The following is a 15782-nucleotide window of genomic DNA, read 5'->3' on the forward strand; positions in this document are numbered from 1 at the left end:
GGAAATGGACAACAAAAACTCAGTGGAATTTTCTCAATCCCTTTTACCTTCCTCCTTCTCCATCTCATCTCTGTCCTCTCCTCTGAGCCCCCTGCTTAGGAGCCCTGCTGCAGCTGCAGTTAGTAATTAATTTATATTCTGTCACCCACCCACTCTGTCTGCTTTCTCAGAAAAAATGTTCAAGTGACTATACAATAGGAAACAGGAGAAAGAGCAGAGCAGGCTTTTTTATCCCCTTTCCTCTGGGAGTCCAGAAGAGAAGCATAGGAACAATAATTTACTTTTTTCTGTTTAAATTGACTTTTCCAATTTAAATTTTTATTACTGCTTATGTAGAAATCAGTGGACTTTCACTGACTTAAGGCTGTTTTGCACAGGAAAGGAATGAGGTGATTACAGAATAACTGCTTAGCAAATTGGGTGTGACTTGTTCAAAACTGTGTTTTGATTAGAGGCTTTTGAAATTTTTTTTCCCACTTACCTCTTTAATGAACAATGGTCATTAGACTTGTAACAAGTCGAGAGAAATTGCTCAGTGTCCCATGTTTGGCGAATTTAAAAATGAAGCCTGAAGTTTCAGATGCAGAAAGTCAAAGTTAATGGCATTTTTTTCCTTCCGTTCCTCTTTCTCTTCTCCAGATAATCTGCAGCACCATACTGATGATTAAGCTGCATATCTTGAGTTTTGGGATTAAAAAAATAAATGGAAAGTGATGATAGAAAAATAGAAAAAGAAGGAGGAATTATGTAGAAATAGTAGAAGTAGAAACAAAATCAAGATATTTGTCTTGGCCTTTTTTTGCCTCATTTTTAACTGTCTTGGAGATAATTATCTTTTTGCTATGGAGGGGTAGGTTTTTTAATCATTTGCATATGAGTAACTTTCTGTGGATTTCTCTCAAAAAAGAAAGCAGAATACTTGAATAAGTTCAATTCTTCTTCCAGCATAGCTTCAAATCTTCAAAGCTATGCTGGAAAGGCCTTCAGAAATCTTTAGACATTTTCTATTTTTACATTATTATATGACCTAGGCAGTTATAGATGTTTGGCCTGTACCTTACTGGGTCTCCAAAGGGACTGTATCAGTACACTGATAAGTCATGCCATGTCATATCTTATGATTAGTTTTGTCTTCAGAAGAACAGAAGTGTATTTAAGAGATATTACAAAGATTAAAGAAAGGTGTTAGCAAGAGTTTACAAGTAACTTGTGTCTTGAAGTAAACAAAATGTGGTAGAATTCATTTTTTTTTGTTGTTCAGATGCCTTTAAAAAGATCTCCTTATGAAAAAACATATTGTCCATTAGTGCTTCCCAAGGCATCTCTGCTTTTCTTTTACATTAAGTATCAGAACATCCAAAAAAATTCCTGATTTCTCTCCACATCCCAATGCTGAAAAATCTCACATATGATTTCATGTACCAAATGGTTTTCCTTTCATTTTGTTATTTTAGTTGTTTGTTTTTTTTTTTTTCCAAATTGATTAGCTTAATAATTTATTGGGAAAGCCAGAATGCATTTTCCAAATAAGGGTCTGTATTCATTTACAGGACAACAAGACAACAATAAATCGTAGCCCTGAGAACCGCTTTGTTCCGAAGTAGAACAGTCCATCACTTGCCTGTTCTCTTGTACAACATTTTTCACAGGAACTGGGGACAATTAAAGAATTATTCCCTTGTGTAATGTAAAAGCCATGGAATGCTAGGGAAGGGAACATAAACTTAAGAATTACAGGAATGTTCAATAGATTATGGTCAGTAATGCTGGGAAAAATAATAGGTTCTCTGGAGTAGAGCAGAATTATGTCCTTCTGTGTAGCACTATTGCATTTTCCAGATATAAATTAAACAAGCAAATCAAAACATATGATGCCTATAAGCATCATACTTAGGGCTTGCTGAAGTCCCATAAAGGCACATTTGCATCATGGTAGATGTGTCACTTTCAATTTTTCATAAGATGAAAAGGCTACAAAAGTTCAAACCTTCATTGCTGTCTAATAGAATATAACTATAAACATTAATTTTGCAAGGTGATCATCTTGTGATCCTGTAGGAGGCTGGAACATGGAGCCTAGTAGCATTTTGTCAGAGACTTTTTGTTACCTTTTATTGAGGAATGTTTTATCTTTGATATCATGGACTATGTAGAACATGTAGAACATGATGACCAGTATTTTCGAAGCTAGTGCTTAGGAAGGGTCGCACATGACAATTGTATCCTATAAGATAACCACATGCCCCCCTTCCTTCCTGATTTACAAGCTATGCTGCACAGTGCTGTTTTCAGACTCAGATGTTCTTCCCATTCACTTCCTGAGAAGGAAATGCTCAAAATGTGTACTTGCTGTGATCATGGACATTTCCTTTCAAACAGGAAATTATACAACTCAATGTCAGCCTGTAATCTTTTTTTAGGAAAATGACAACACCAACATGGGTCTCTAGAACCATGAAAGACTGGCAGATGCTTTTCACACTGGCAGCAGTCAATAGATTATTTCATTATTGGTACCTCAAAAGCTGCAGAGAAGGAGACGTGAATCCACACCAAACAGCTTCCCAGCATACTATAGTCTCTGGCTACAATTGGTGCATGGCACTGGAATTTTTAAGCCATGTACTCCTCCTCCAGAAAATCAATCATGATGCAAATCTCTTGTTCATTACCAGTTCACAGCAGTCTTTTTAAAAGACTAACAGCATCCTATTCAGATAATGTGGTGTGTCACTTCAGATGCATGCCACAAAATAGTTGCCTTGGAGGGAACAGGTTAAAAATTTCATCTTCAGGTTGTAATTTATTCAGTGCCACATGAGTGTTCTGAGTGATGAGACAGTGTGCCCTGGTCGGTTCTGTAAACACTGAACAGGGTCAATAGCCTGCTGCTCACAGGAATATTGCAGCCTCTGCATTCTCTCTGCTGCAGATAGAAGAGGGCATACCTCTTCTATTAGAAGTCTTTTTTCAGAGACAAATATCTGAAAGGCAGAAACTTGTTATAAGTTTGAGTCTACATTAGTTCTTACAGATATGACTGTGTTTTCAAAAAGATATGGACATTCAGTGGCAGAGATTTTGCTATCACATGCCAATATAATTATAGTCCCATAATCGTTTATAACTGTAATTTTATGATCATGTTATTGATATTTACTGTGAAATATTTATCCAATTTTAACCCTTCTGCTACAAGTAAACAAATGTTGAGCAGAATCTGAAGGGCTATGAAAATACCTAAAAAAAAACCCTGTAAAGCAATTGTAAAGTACATACCAAGCCACTTCTAAAGTAATATGATGGCAAAACCATCCCATCTTCAATAACTTTATGCTAGAGTGCGTTTAATAATAGATGAGTGAGATATAAATGCCATGCAATACTGCATTATCTGAAATAACACCTATAAATTGCCATGTGTAACGTAAAATTGAAATATGCTAATGGAACATTGTGTGGCTTCTTCCTAGTAAAAGCTGTCAGGAACCTGCCAAAATATTAAAACTGACAGAGATGAATGGGAGAAATAAATTAATATTTAAGAATATTGCTCGTCTTTTTATTCCACTCTTGGTTTTGCAGCAGGTTTCCTCAAGCATTTTGTGCTTATTGCACAATCCCATGTTTTGATCTTCCAGACAAAGACTTGCTCTGCTAAGGTCATCTACGGGCTTTGCATTACCCTCCCTCATCCCAAAGCTACTATTTCCTTCATGTTTTACCCTCTGGTGATACTTCAACTTATCTCCTGCTGGGAGAACATGCATGTAATGGATGTCCCTGCTCTCTTCATCAAGACAAGAATAATTGGGTCTTCCTGTTTCTAGGCTGAATTTAGGGAAAATAAAGTATGGGGTGTAGGAATATTATATTTGAGTGGAATGAAGAGAGTTTTGAGTGACCCATGACTTTGTATGCCATAAGGAAAACATTTTTGAGGAGTTGTGACTGATGGCTGCAGCACTGGTCTGCTTGGCCTAGAGGAGAGCAGAGCTCCCGTCCAGATTCAAGCCAGGAAGACCAAGGACTTGAGACAGATTTTGACTTTATTTCAGTTTCTAATAAAAGCAATTTGGAAACTTCAAAATGTTTCATGAGACTGTCATCTAGTTAGGCTTGCTCAAACTCATATAGGTGTTTCAACCTGAGGGAAATGCAAAGAGTTCAATTCTTCCCCTGCTGTAAGTACAAACAGACATTTACCCTACTACAAGGGGCAGGGATATTTTCTTTAAGGGCAGTTCTTTTCAAACATGAACTCTGTGTTTCAGGTTGGAATTGTTCAGTATGGACAGACTGTAGTCCATGAATTTTATCTGAATACATACTCAACAACAGAAGATGTGATGGCTGCAGCCTCGAGAATACGCCAGCGGGGCGGCACTCAAACCATGACAGCCTTGGGAATAGACACGGCCAGGTACGCACACAAGGGAGAAACTAACAGGGCAGGGTGATGATTCTGATTTTATGTGTTAAAAACATGGCATGCTAACATCTGACTTCATTTTAGCTAAGCAAGCATCATTTATGATGGATAAGCAGACTCTATCCAGCACCTGGAGCAACTGAGTATGAAAGGCAGCTGTCACCTGAGTGGAGGAATTAGGAAAATATAATAGATACGGAGCAAGATTGTAGGCCTAAGCAAGGGGCTGACATTATCTGATGTCCACATAGAGCAGGTATATTTTCTTCATCCTGCTACTGTATATGTAGAAGGATGAAGAAAATCAAGTTTTTCAGAGGAAAAGCAAAATAAAAAAATAGAATTTTAATGTTAATTTGTTTTCATTCTGAAGTTGAATATTACAATGTTTGGGCCCACACTTGTCAGAAGGCCTAAAATTTTTATGTCCTAAGCCTTTGAAGTTTCCAGTCACTGGGAGATTAAAGACCTGTTGTAGCAATAGCAATATTTAGAAATGTTTCTTTTATAAGAAAAATGAAATCTGACTTTCATAGAACACACAGTAAATGTAAAATCTCTCAGAAAATTTCAAAATGTACAATGTTGTCCTAGTAGCTCTTTTCTTTTCTGGGTTTGTTTCTTCCATCACAAAAGCGTGCTTTTATTCTGCAAAAGGTTGTATTCACTCTTTGCAAACAACCATTTAATGAAACACGCAACATCCTTCTGATGAACAATTTCATTATCTGACCAAAGTTTTGTTGATGTGGTGTACAATTGAATTCTTATATATTAAGGTTTTCCTGAGATACAAGTAGAAGCTTGAGGAGTCCAAACAAGTTCATGAAAGCGGAGCCAGTTGAGAGTTGCCAAATATTCAGAAACCACATCTAGTTCAGAAAGTCCCTGTGTACCACGAACTACAGAAGGCTTGTATATACAGAAACTATCATCAAAAGCTTCCTCTGTTCTCACAGTCATCCCCCCTTGGCCATTTTCAGTGGTAAATTTAAGCTTTTACTCATGTGGCCAGTCCTAGAATTCTGTGGTATTTTTCTGAAAAGAGGATGCCCTGTTTCCTTCCTTCTCCTTCAGAGCCCTAATCCAGCCTTGCCTTGTTAGGTCCAGTACAGCTGACCAAAACCTCAGAGCCTGTTTGTCCATCTGCAACTGTAGAATTCAAGTGGGTGCCCCAATCTCCTTCCATTTACCTGCAACCTATTTCCCCGACACCCAGTGTTAATTAGCATTGGTATGCAGAGATGTGCTGGTAGCTGAGTAAACTGTTTGACCACTTGAAGTGCTACTGTTGGGTGGAAGTAGGTGAGGGTTTTCTACATAGGTTTTTGGAAAGGTAAGGTGTTGGCTGTGTCTTTTTTTGAGATGCCTAAAGCTGGTTTAAAGTCCCAGAAGTTTATTTGTAGAGGGGAAGAATTTTTCACTATTCAGCTTTGTATTTTTGGCTGTTGCTCTAAGTGAGTGAATGATGAATGAATGCTTGTGAAACTTTGGCTGTGAACTGTCATGTAAGTTCCAATTGCAGTTGCTTGTATTTGTTCATCGTTAACATTAATCTCCATTTCCTGCTTCCTGGTTAATATAAAATCTTGTATTTTATGGTTGGTCATGCAAATATGATGCATATGCTAAACGCTGACATTGCCTTTCTCCAAAACACTTTATGGTCCCTTTAGGGAAGAAGCTTTTACTGAGGCTCACGGTGCACGAAGAGGAGTGCAAAAAGTAATGGTTATTGTGACTGATGGGGAATCACATGACAACTATAGATTACAAGAAGTGATTGATGATTGTGAAGATGAAAACATTCAGAGATTTGCTATTGCTGTAAGTGAAATTTAATGGGAAAATTCAGAATGTAAAAAGCATGTTTCATTTTCTAAATGTAATTTCAGTTTTAGAAGTTCATTTCACAGAATCTTTATGGAAATGTAATTATTTTAGAGTGGAAGAAGCTGAAAAAAAACATTAAAAATTTGCTTTCTGATTTTATAGCATATAAGAAAAGCAATTTGTCTGTCTTCTGTGTGATGATAAGTGTGTGTCTGTGTGAGGAAAAAGGAGGAAGAGTTTGAGGGACAGTTCTAAATCAAATAATTTTTGTTAAAAGCAATGCTGAGAAAAGGAACTAATACAATTCTAAACAAATTCTGTGGAAACATTACCTATTTAAAAAAAAAAACAAAAACAAATGTAAGCCATAAAAAAATACTTGTTCATTATGTCTTTGTTGTATGCTTGCATTCTAGAGCTGTCATTTTCATGCTAAGCAAACAGTAGCTGAATGAGAATAGAGGCTAGCCCATATCAAGAAATATGAAAACACTAGTTATGGATTTGGTATAAATATTCCCCTATATTTGTGTATTTTATACACAAATCTTCTATTTTCTCCTGTTAATTTTGAAGGGACATTGGGTTGTTGCCTCTCCATTGCTATCTTTCTTTGTTTTGCTATCTTATTTTTTGGTAAAATAAGGTGGTATGAAACCATAAAACTTAAAGAAAGAAGTTATACTTAATGTACAGAAAGATATATACCAAAAGTTGAGTCCAGCAGCACACAGATTTTTGGTGGTTTTCTTCATAAAATTAGAGATAACTAAAGAAAAAGTTGTCCTTGACACTGCAACAATTTTAGCAATAAAATCCTTGTTTAGAACCAAATATGAATTGCTCCAGTGGGCTGAGATGCTACAGCATAGGAATTTGGTTTTTGTCTTCCTCTCAAATCAAGTTTAGTCTATAGAGCCCTTTTTCATATGAAAATGTCTGTTTGTCTAGGAATTAAGAGAAATGAGTTGTTTTTTTTTTTCTGAGGTATTCTGAATACAGCAGTGTTGTTAAAACTGCAGACCAAATCTAAAGTCTTGTATCATGTTGAAGTTGTTCAACACTGAATGGAAGTGTTGTTCTTATATGTATTTGTAGGGCAAATCTCCACAGAATAAAGAACTATTCTATGCCTAATCCACTTGTCATTAGTTGCATGTATAGCATAAGAACTGGTGGTTATGCAGAAGCCAGTGTAATTGTACTCTGGGTTGGGAAGTGTTTTGTTGGTTTTTCCCAAAATTATGGCCTACTTCAACAAATCAGAGAATGAATTATTACAATTTTGTGAAGAAGTGGTGAAAAGTACAGTTGAGGATAGCAATACTATTGCTTTGTTTCCGGTCAAATGGTATTTTCAAAACAACAACTGAGCCATCACACAGTTCTGTTCTCCTCGAGAAAAAATGGCTTCAAATCAATTTGAGTGGGGTTTTAACAAAAAAAATTAAGGTCAGATATGATTTTCCACTATTTCCTGACAACTTACCTCAATGATATCCTTTTAAACAGTTTATGAAATATATGCTTGACTTTTTTTTGTTTCTTTGATTTTTTTTTAATTCTCTTTAGATTCTTGGCAGCTACAGCAGAGGAAATTTAAGTACTGAGAAATTTGTAGAGGAAATAAAATCAATTGCCAGTAAGCCTACTGAAAAGCATTTTTTCAATGTCTCAGATGAATTAGCTCTTTTAACCATTGTTGAAGCACTTGGAGAAAGAATATTTGCCCTGGAAGGTATGACATTATTTAAAATTTTCCTTTATGCCTGCATTACAACTGAAACAAATAGAAGAACACCTATTTTTACCTTCTTTTGAAAATGCATTGTGCTGTGTAAATTTTATTATGCAATTATTTCTTCCATGCTGGTTATAAAAATATTTCATAATAGACATAAAATAGTAGATACAGATGCAACTACATGCATAGGAGTTAGAGCCTGTGGAGACAGTAGCCTAAAAGGGTAAGTAACCAGAATTGTTTGAATGTGATAAATAGGAACTTGCCCTATTTTAGGTAAAAAACATTACCAGATCATACCCCAATTACCCTGTGATCATCTGGTTTTCTGCCTAAATTTTTGGGTCTCTTTTTGGTTAATTATTAATTACAGCATATTATTTTGCTATACAAGTTAGCATGGACTTGCGGTATAGAGTTAACAAGAGATGATTTTTCTTTGGGAAGGTTCACAGTATTCAGATTGTAGCACAGAAAAGTCATTCTCTCATAATGTCTGCTTACATTCCAAGCAGGACAAAACTGCCCAAACAACTGTTTGTTTCAAGTACTACTGGTAACAGGAGACAGAGTTTATTAGTTATAAATTATACTGGCCAACTCTGAAGGGATTCGTGTAGTACAAAGAAAACATCCATCTATTTGGACTATTTTTTTCAACACTTCAACTTTTCAAGTAGCTTGAATAGTGTAGTTTATAGCCGGAACAAAAGAAAATATTGACTTGAATGTACAAAATTGAGAAATTATTTTCCATTTTTTGACATTGGAGTTGTATTTCTCAGACATATTTAGATTTTTTTAAAGTGTATTATTTAGTTTGGCCAAATGTTAATGTTTTCAGCTATTACTAAATATTTCCAGCAATAAAAATTTATTAAATATAATTTATGTTCTTTTTTACCTTCTGGACTATTTGGTTTCCTCAGCTTTGCAACAAATTAATTTGAGGAGAAGCTAATCTCTCTAAAGCTCGAAGTTTAGCTTATTTAGGGCCATTGAGTACTTCAAAGTTAATTGAATAGGGTGTTCTTTTCTTAAGTCACTGTGTACTAGGAAGTATACTTTTAGAGGGAATATAGTTGTTCAAACAGAGGTTGAAAACTTGGTCTTCAATTTGTCCTTTTTACTTCTAAAAAAGTGAGAAAAATACTTGTCTTCATTGTCAGAATGAAATGTTAGTTGCATCTATTAGCTATAATGAATATAGAAGTTAATGTTACAACAGGTAAAGGATTTAAGACCTAACATGGCTGAGTTTTTGATAATCTAATTAATTTCATTACTGCCAAAAGGTGTCTTGGTTTGCAGATTTTCTGTAGGAACTCAGAGCTGCACTAAGATTTCTACATAAGACTCCTGCAATATGAGATGAGAAATGTCTCCTCCTCGACCTAAGTCCCAGAAATCATGTAATTTTTGTGCAAGAGAATCGGAATAGAAATCAAAAGAGGATTTTAGTTTTTTTCTCAAAGCATAGCAAGGTCAAGATGCTCCAGTGGGTTGGAGCTAGATAATACTGACTAAATCGATTTAGGCATAGCTTCCTGTCCTGTCCCAAAACCTTTCAGCTGTATTCTGGATTCACAACTGTGTCCATGCATGCATTTTTCTGGTGGTGGAAGCAAGCATTAATTCTTTACCCTGCAGCTTTTGACAAGCCAGTCTATTGGGTGTGTTTAATTGGAGATTAATCAGCTCTGTACATAGTAGCTTCTGTGCATCACAAGAACCTTAGCTGTTGAAATTTGATATCTGAATCTGTTTAAATTATCAATCTAAATTGCTTCTTTAAATTGCTAGTAGGGTAGTAGTAAATTTGATTTTTTTTTCCTGGATTTCTTAATTTAATTTTGGTTCTTTAAAAAATTGGAAGAAAATTTGGGAGAGATTTTAAAAATCAAATCCAACAAAAACTCCTGCTTGACAGCCAGTGAATTTTTACACATAATCATTTTCATATGCCTCTGTGTCTCATGGCATGGACATTGCTTTTAACAGCAATTTTATGTTTTATCCAACCCATAAGCAGGCACAAATGTTTTTTCACAAAATATCCTTTGTAAGATGCTTGGCAGTTTAAAACTGAATGGAAAGTTAGGCTAAGGGCCATTATCTAAGTAGTATTTTGAGCTGCACACACCAACAGTACCAGCTTTGTCCTCTGCCTCAGGCTGTGAGAATTCTGTCTTTCTCAGCTCATTAAGGAGTATCCTTTGCTGCATGAAAATACTGTTTATCAGCAGATGTGCAGCTTAAGAGTTTTATGCCTAAAAATGACTTGTTCAGACTTAGCAAAGCCGCTACATCTTGTGAAACGCGATAGTCTTTGTTTGTATGTCAAACACTGTATTTGAGATCATGTCTCCTTCCTCCTATGTCCTCGGAGCAACCACTGGGGTTTGGTTGCTGAGTATGAAAAGTTCAGTATTATTTAATAGTCCAGGTGTCTGAAATTCATGCAACCATGGCTTGCTATAGCTCAGTTTCATTCACACAGTTGAAAGTTTGCTGCAGCTCTCAGCTGGTAGCAAACTGTGAACTCCTCCTGGACCAGTATCAGAGCAGATTTCATAGCTTGCCTCTACTGCCTGCTGGAATATCTTGCTCCCAAGGAAGAATCAACATGCAGAATATAGTTCCCTTGGCCACTTAGAATGGCAAAATAGTCCTTGACTATTAAGGGCTACTTATCTTTCTTTTAAGTAGAGTAAAAGGCAGAATTTTTTTTCCCTGTTGATATTTTCAAGTTTACCTGGAAGAAAAACAGCCCATCAAAGTTTAATAACTAGCATATTAAACTTATACTTGACAAGATATTGAAGCTAGTACAAAATCACCTGATAACTTTTTTATACAAAGTCATTTAAGAGAATCAGATCTTCATGTAATTGTTGGGGCAGGGTTATCATTCCCGAGCACTTCGCTGAGGCTTATGAATCTTGGACAGCAGAGATTTTCCTTGTTGTTTTTGCAAAGGTTCAAACAAATATCAAGTGTTTTTCATTTAAACTTCCTCCAGCTGCCTACAAAACTTTAGTTGCTTGAATATAAGGCCAGGGTTACATTGCTGGTGTTTTATTGTTCACTTAGCTCAAGTGGAAAATGGCTTAACCATATTAATCAAACATTCCAAACATACTTACCATCAGCCTGAGTTCAAATCTGGTCAGTTTTAGTCCAGAAACTTTGTTGGACAAGTTCTGAGACATGATCTTAAAATGGAAATTCCCGTACTTAATAGTAGCATTCAACACAGGTCTTTATTTCTGTGTTTATTATAAAACTCTATAGCAAACTACAGTCATGGAATAGATGATAGTTATTTATGCTATCCTTTACAATCACATGGTTGTTTTCATAACACTCTTCAGTTACTTTTTTAGATTGGAACAAATTTATTTTTGAAACTTTTTTTTTTTCTGTTCAATAGCAACAACAGACCAGCAAGCCTCCTCTTTTGAAATGGAGATGTCTCAAGCTGGTTTCAGTGCTCATTATTCTCAGGTAAAAAAACTGTTTGAAATTAGAAGTTATTTTGCAAAGTAGATTTTTGCTGGTGGTTCTGTGAATTTGTAATAAGTGTTTCAGATTTCTTTGTATAGTCCTGTTTGCTGTTGGAGGTTTTGGAGTGTCCTGTGATCCAGTTACCTTTTTTGTAAAATGTATGTAAAGAACATTTATAAACACCAAAAGTTTGAGAGAGTACTTATATACTTCACATGAACTCTAAACTTAGTGTTCCCATAGCACTTTCTATCAGGAAAATACCCTAAAAATATGTTAAGAAAGATTGAGTAAAAACTTTTAACTAGAACCTTTAGTGACAAAACAAGGGGCAGCGTTTTAACTTGAAAGAGTTCCAGAGCAGGGCCACAAAGATGACCAGAGGGCTGATGCACCTATCCTGTGAAGACAAGCTGAGAGATATGGGGTGGGTTATTTAGCTTGAAGAAGAGAAGGCTCCAGGGACACCTTAGAGCAGCCTTCTAGTATTTAGAAGGGGCTTATAAAAAGGAGGGAGAATGACTTTTTACATGGGTAGCTAGCAATAGGACAAGGAGGGAGCAGTTTTAAACTATAGGAGCAGAGGTTTAGATTAGATGTTAGGAAGAAATTCTTTACATTGAGCAATGTAAGGCCCTGGAACAGATTGTGCAGAAAAGCTGTGGATGCCCCACCCCAGAGGTGTTCAAAGACAGGTTGAATGGGGCTCTGAACAAACTGGTCTAGTTAGTGGCATCCCTGCCCCAGCAATGGGGGTTGGAACTGAACAATTCTACCCAGGCCTTTCTATGACCCTATGATTGTGGGATCTGTGCCATAACAGGAAAAGCAAGGCTACCTATGTAAATATGCAGGAAGCATTACCCAGATGTGAGCATCCTGAACCATGAATGTCTAAAGATGATTCACAAAGAGAAAAGATGATTCACGTAGAGAACAGGCTTTTTGTTTTACTCTCCTTAAGGACTGGATCATGCTTGGAGCAGTTGGAGCATATGACTGGAATGGCACAGTACTCATGGTGAAAGACACTGGTATTTCAATGCCAACTAATGACACCTTTCGTGACAGGCATTCAGAAAGAAATGAACCTCTTGCAGCCTACCTAGGTAAGAGAAATAGCCCACTTACAACACTTTTCAACAAATGCTACAAGATGCCTCTCAAAGCTCATTCAAAAGGAGTACGTTACAGAATATTTTATATAGCAGAAGCCTGGGAGCAAGTCTACTCTCTGATTTTCATGTTCTTTTAAAAAAATAAAAACAACTCCTACAACTAGAAAACAACCCCAAACATAGACCTAAGTATATCTAGACTTTCCCAACAGAGATGTATAGTCCATTCAAAGATTTCAGATTGCTGTAATATCATTATGAAGCTTCTCTATGCCTTGATAGTTAAAAACTCTTATACAATATTAAGTCCAAATATTTGCTTAAAATTAGCCTATTTTCTATCACTCAATGGACAAAACAGGCAAGACCAACATCTTTTTTTTATAATAATGTTTTCCATATTGGCAGGGTATTTTCCTATCAAAAAGTTTCAGTGGCGTTACTCTCTGCTCTAGGTCTTGCATTTTATACCTTATGCTTCTGTTTGCTCTGCTATCTCATTTAAGTCATACTTCCACAGATGAAGAATCAAAGCTAAAATATTATAATGTTTTTCCCTAAGTACACTTTCTTCATCGTCAAATGCCTTTAGCTGTTGCCTTTTATTACAACTCCAATATGGTAATGTCATTTTCAAATTAAGATTGTAAACTCCCATAATACTTGCAACTCTTTCACAGTTTTAATTTCACTGCTAATTTTTCAAATCTTCCTTCACCAAAGTTGTTAAACTGTTGTTAATATTAAACGAACAGAGGTAGGTTCAAAATGCCCCCAGAATCACTTTCTGAAGACTCCATGAGTTTGACAGTGGGCCAGTGACAACTGTTCTTGAAAGCAGCTTTTCAACCAGCTATTCATGAGTTATTTCTTACGCTGTGTGAGAATGGTATAGTGAACATGGCTCACCAGCCTGGGAACAGGTTTAATAACACACGGGTGCTCCTCACTCTGAGGCTGTAAAGGCCTTTTAATTAACTGCTATTGCTCTCTACTATGAATAGGGCTAAATAGTTGTGGAATAAACCTTACAAAGGCACTGAATCAAAGCAAGTATTTCTGATGCATTCTGTGTGTATTGCATCTTTCTGCTCCCTAGGATATACTGTGAATTCAGCAGTGACACCTGGAGGTGTGCTGTACATAGCGGGACAGCCACGATACAATCACACTGGCCAAGTTATCATTTATAAGATGGAAGGAAAAGAGGTGCAAGTGATTCAGAGATTAAATGGAGAGCAAGTAAGTATGCATTCACAGTTAACATACAAAATTAATATAGCAGAAGAAATAATAAATATTTCAAATGAGAACACATGAAACAGAGTTGTAAGCAAGATCAGAAGGACAAGTTAGGCAGATCCTCTGGTATAATTAGCAATGCAAATTGGACTGTACAGTAGGTACTTGGGAATTTTGTCTTTGAGGGTTAAATCTTCACCAATGTCAAAGTGGTTGCTGCCATCTCTGTATGCACAATTTTTTCTGTCTGCTGAAAGGAAGAGCATGTCACTGGTAGGAAAGAGTTTTGACGAGCAGGGTTCTGTGCAAGGGTATCTTCTGGGATAGACTGAAGTATTGAATAGTTGCTTGTTACACTGGGTGGCAGCTCACTGAGAGCTATTGCTGTAGGAGGAAAAATCCCCACGTAATTGCATAATTAAGGATGGTATTATTAAGATAATTTTATGCTTATGAGAATTGAAAGACCTGCCTATTCTCATCTCCCCAGCCTGCAGTATCAGCTTCTCTCTGGAGCATTCAGGTTACCTAGTCTTCATCTGTAGCTGATGTCTGCAACTTAGCTAATCAATCACTCAATCAAACAAACTTTTTAGAGTCAGTGAACTAAAGTAGGTATTAGGGGGCTGGGCCTATTCAGACTTGAGAAGAGACAACTGAGAGGGCACCTCATCTATGTCTGTCAGTGCCTGCAGGGAGGGGTCAGAGCAGGGACTGGCCTCAGGGGTGCTGAGCAATAGGACAAGAGGCAATGGGCAGGAACTGAGGCACAGTTCCACCTGAACACAAGGAAGAAATTCTTTACTTCATGGGTGACCACTGGAATGGATTGTCCAGAGAGATTTTGAGTCTCCATCACTAGAGATATTCAGGAACCATCTGGACACAATGCTGTGCCATGTGCTTAAAGATGACCCTACTTTAGCAGGGTGATGACCCACTGTGGTCCCTTCCAGCCTGACCCATTCTGTGATTCTGTGATTTTTAAGGTTTGAGACATTTGGACTACTTGAAGTATCTCTTTGAGAGGAGATGTATCTTGGTAGAGGAGGCTGCTTCTCTTGTTAAGTGTAAAAGAAGTGCAGGGTATCTTGCTTATCTGTGAAGTGAATATAATCAGATAAATCCTATAGCATCTACCTGAACTATGAATGTATCTATCTCTTCCTGTAGATTTTTTAGTTCCTCTGAAAATAATAACTTGAAACTTTTGGTGACTGTCTGCACTGAGCTGTCTCAGAGCTTTTGTCCAAGAATTTTTTACTTGTTTTTTGTAGAGAAAACTAGCTTCCCCAAGATACTCTTATTCCAGTGCTGTCTTAAGGGGTCATACTCCCCATAACAGGTAGAAAGTACCCTTTTATCCTTTCAAACTCAGAGGAGTTGAAAGTTGAATGGCCCACTTGTTAATAAAAAAAAAAAAAAAATCAGCCAAATGGTAAAACTGAAAATAAGCTTTAAAAACAAACAGACCAAAAAAATCTAGCTAGTAAAGAAAATTTATGCCCAGTGGTTAATATTTGTTATTGTTGCAATCAAGAAGTAGGTCTCTGAAAAGGAAATGCAGCATTATGTTGTTCACTCTGATGTATACTTTGTGTTTTCCTACAGATTGGATCATACTTTGGGGGTGTTATTACCACAGTCGACATTGACAGGGACTCATTTACAGACCTTCTTCTTGTTGGAGCTCCTATGTATATGGGAACTGAGAAAGAGGAGCAAGGGAAAGTATATGTTTACAGTCTGAACAAGGTAAAGCAATGATTTTTATTGATCAGGAATAGAGCATGCTCTTTTTTGCCTTCTTATCCGTATTTTAAAGAAATACAGTAATTTGAACTGGGGAAGATGACCTGTTGAAAACAGGGGAAAATGGTATTGACAAATGAGATTATAATGCAAC

At 36.6% G+C, this 15782-nt stretch overlaps 1 protein-coding gene across 1 annotated transcript in view; it reads left to right on the forward strand.

The window, feature by feature from the left end:
- ITGA1 (integrin subunit alpha 1) overlaps positions 1–15782 on the forward strand; it is a 70491-nt gene that overhangs the window by 34285 nt on the left and 20424 nt on the right. The window contains exons 7-13 of the mRNA XM_002194999.7: positions 4275–4423; positions 6109–6259; positions 7838–8003; positions 11443–11516; positions 12481–12625; positions 13734–13876; positions 15488–15631. Of these exons, the coding sequence (XP_002195035.2) occupies positions 4275–4423; positions 6109–6259; positions 7838–8003; positions 11443–11516; positions 12481–12625; positions 13734–13876; positions 15488–15631 (972 nt within the window). The remainder of the gene's footprint in view (positions 1–4274; positions 4424–6108; positions 6260–7837; positions 8004–11442; positions 11517–12480; positions 12626–13733; positions 13877–15487; positions 15632–15782) is intronic.

The sequence above is a fragment of the Taeniopygia guttata genome, chromosome Z (assembly GCF_048771995.1).
Source record: "Taeniopygia guttata chromosome Z, bTaeGut7.mat, whole genome shotgun sequence".
Taxonomy (NCBI): Eukaryota; Metazoa; Chordata; class Aves; order Passeriformes; family Estrildidae; genus Taeniopygia; species Taeniopygia guttata.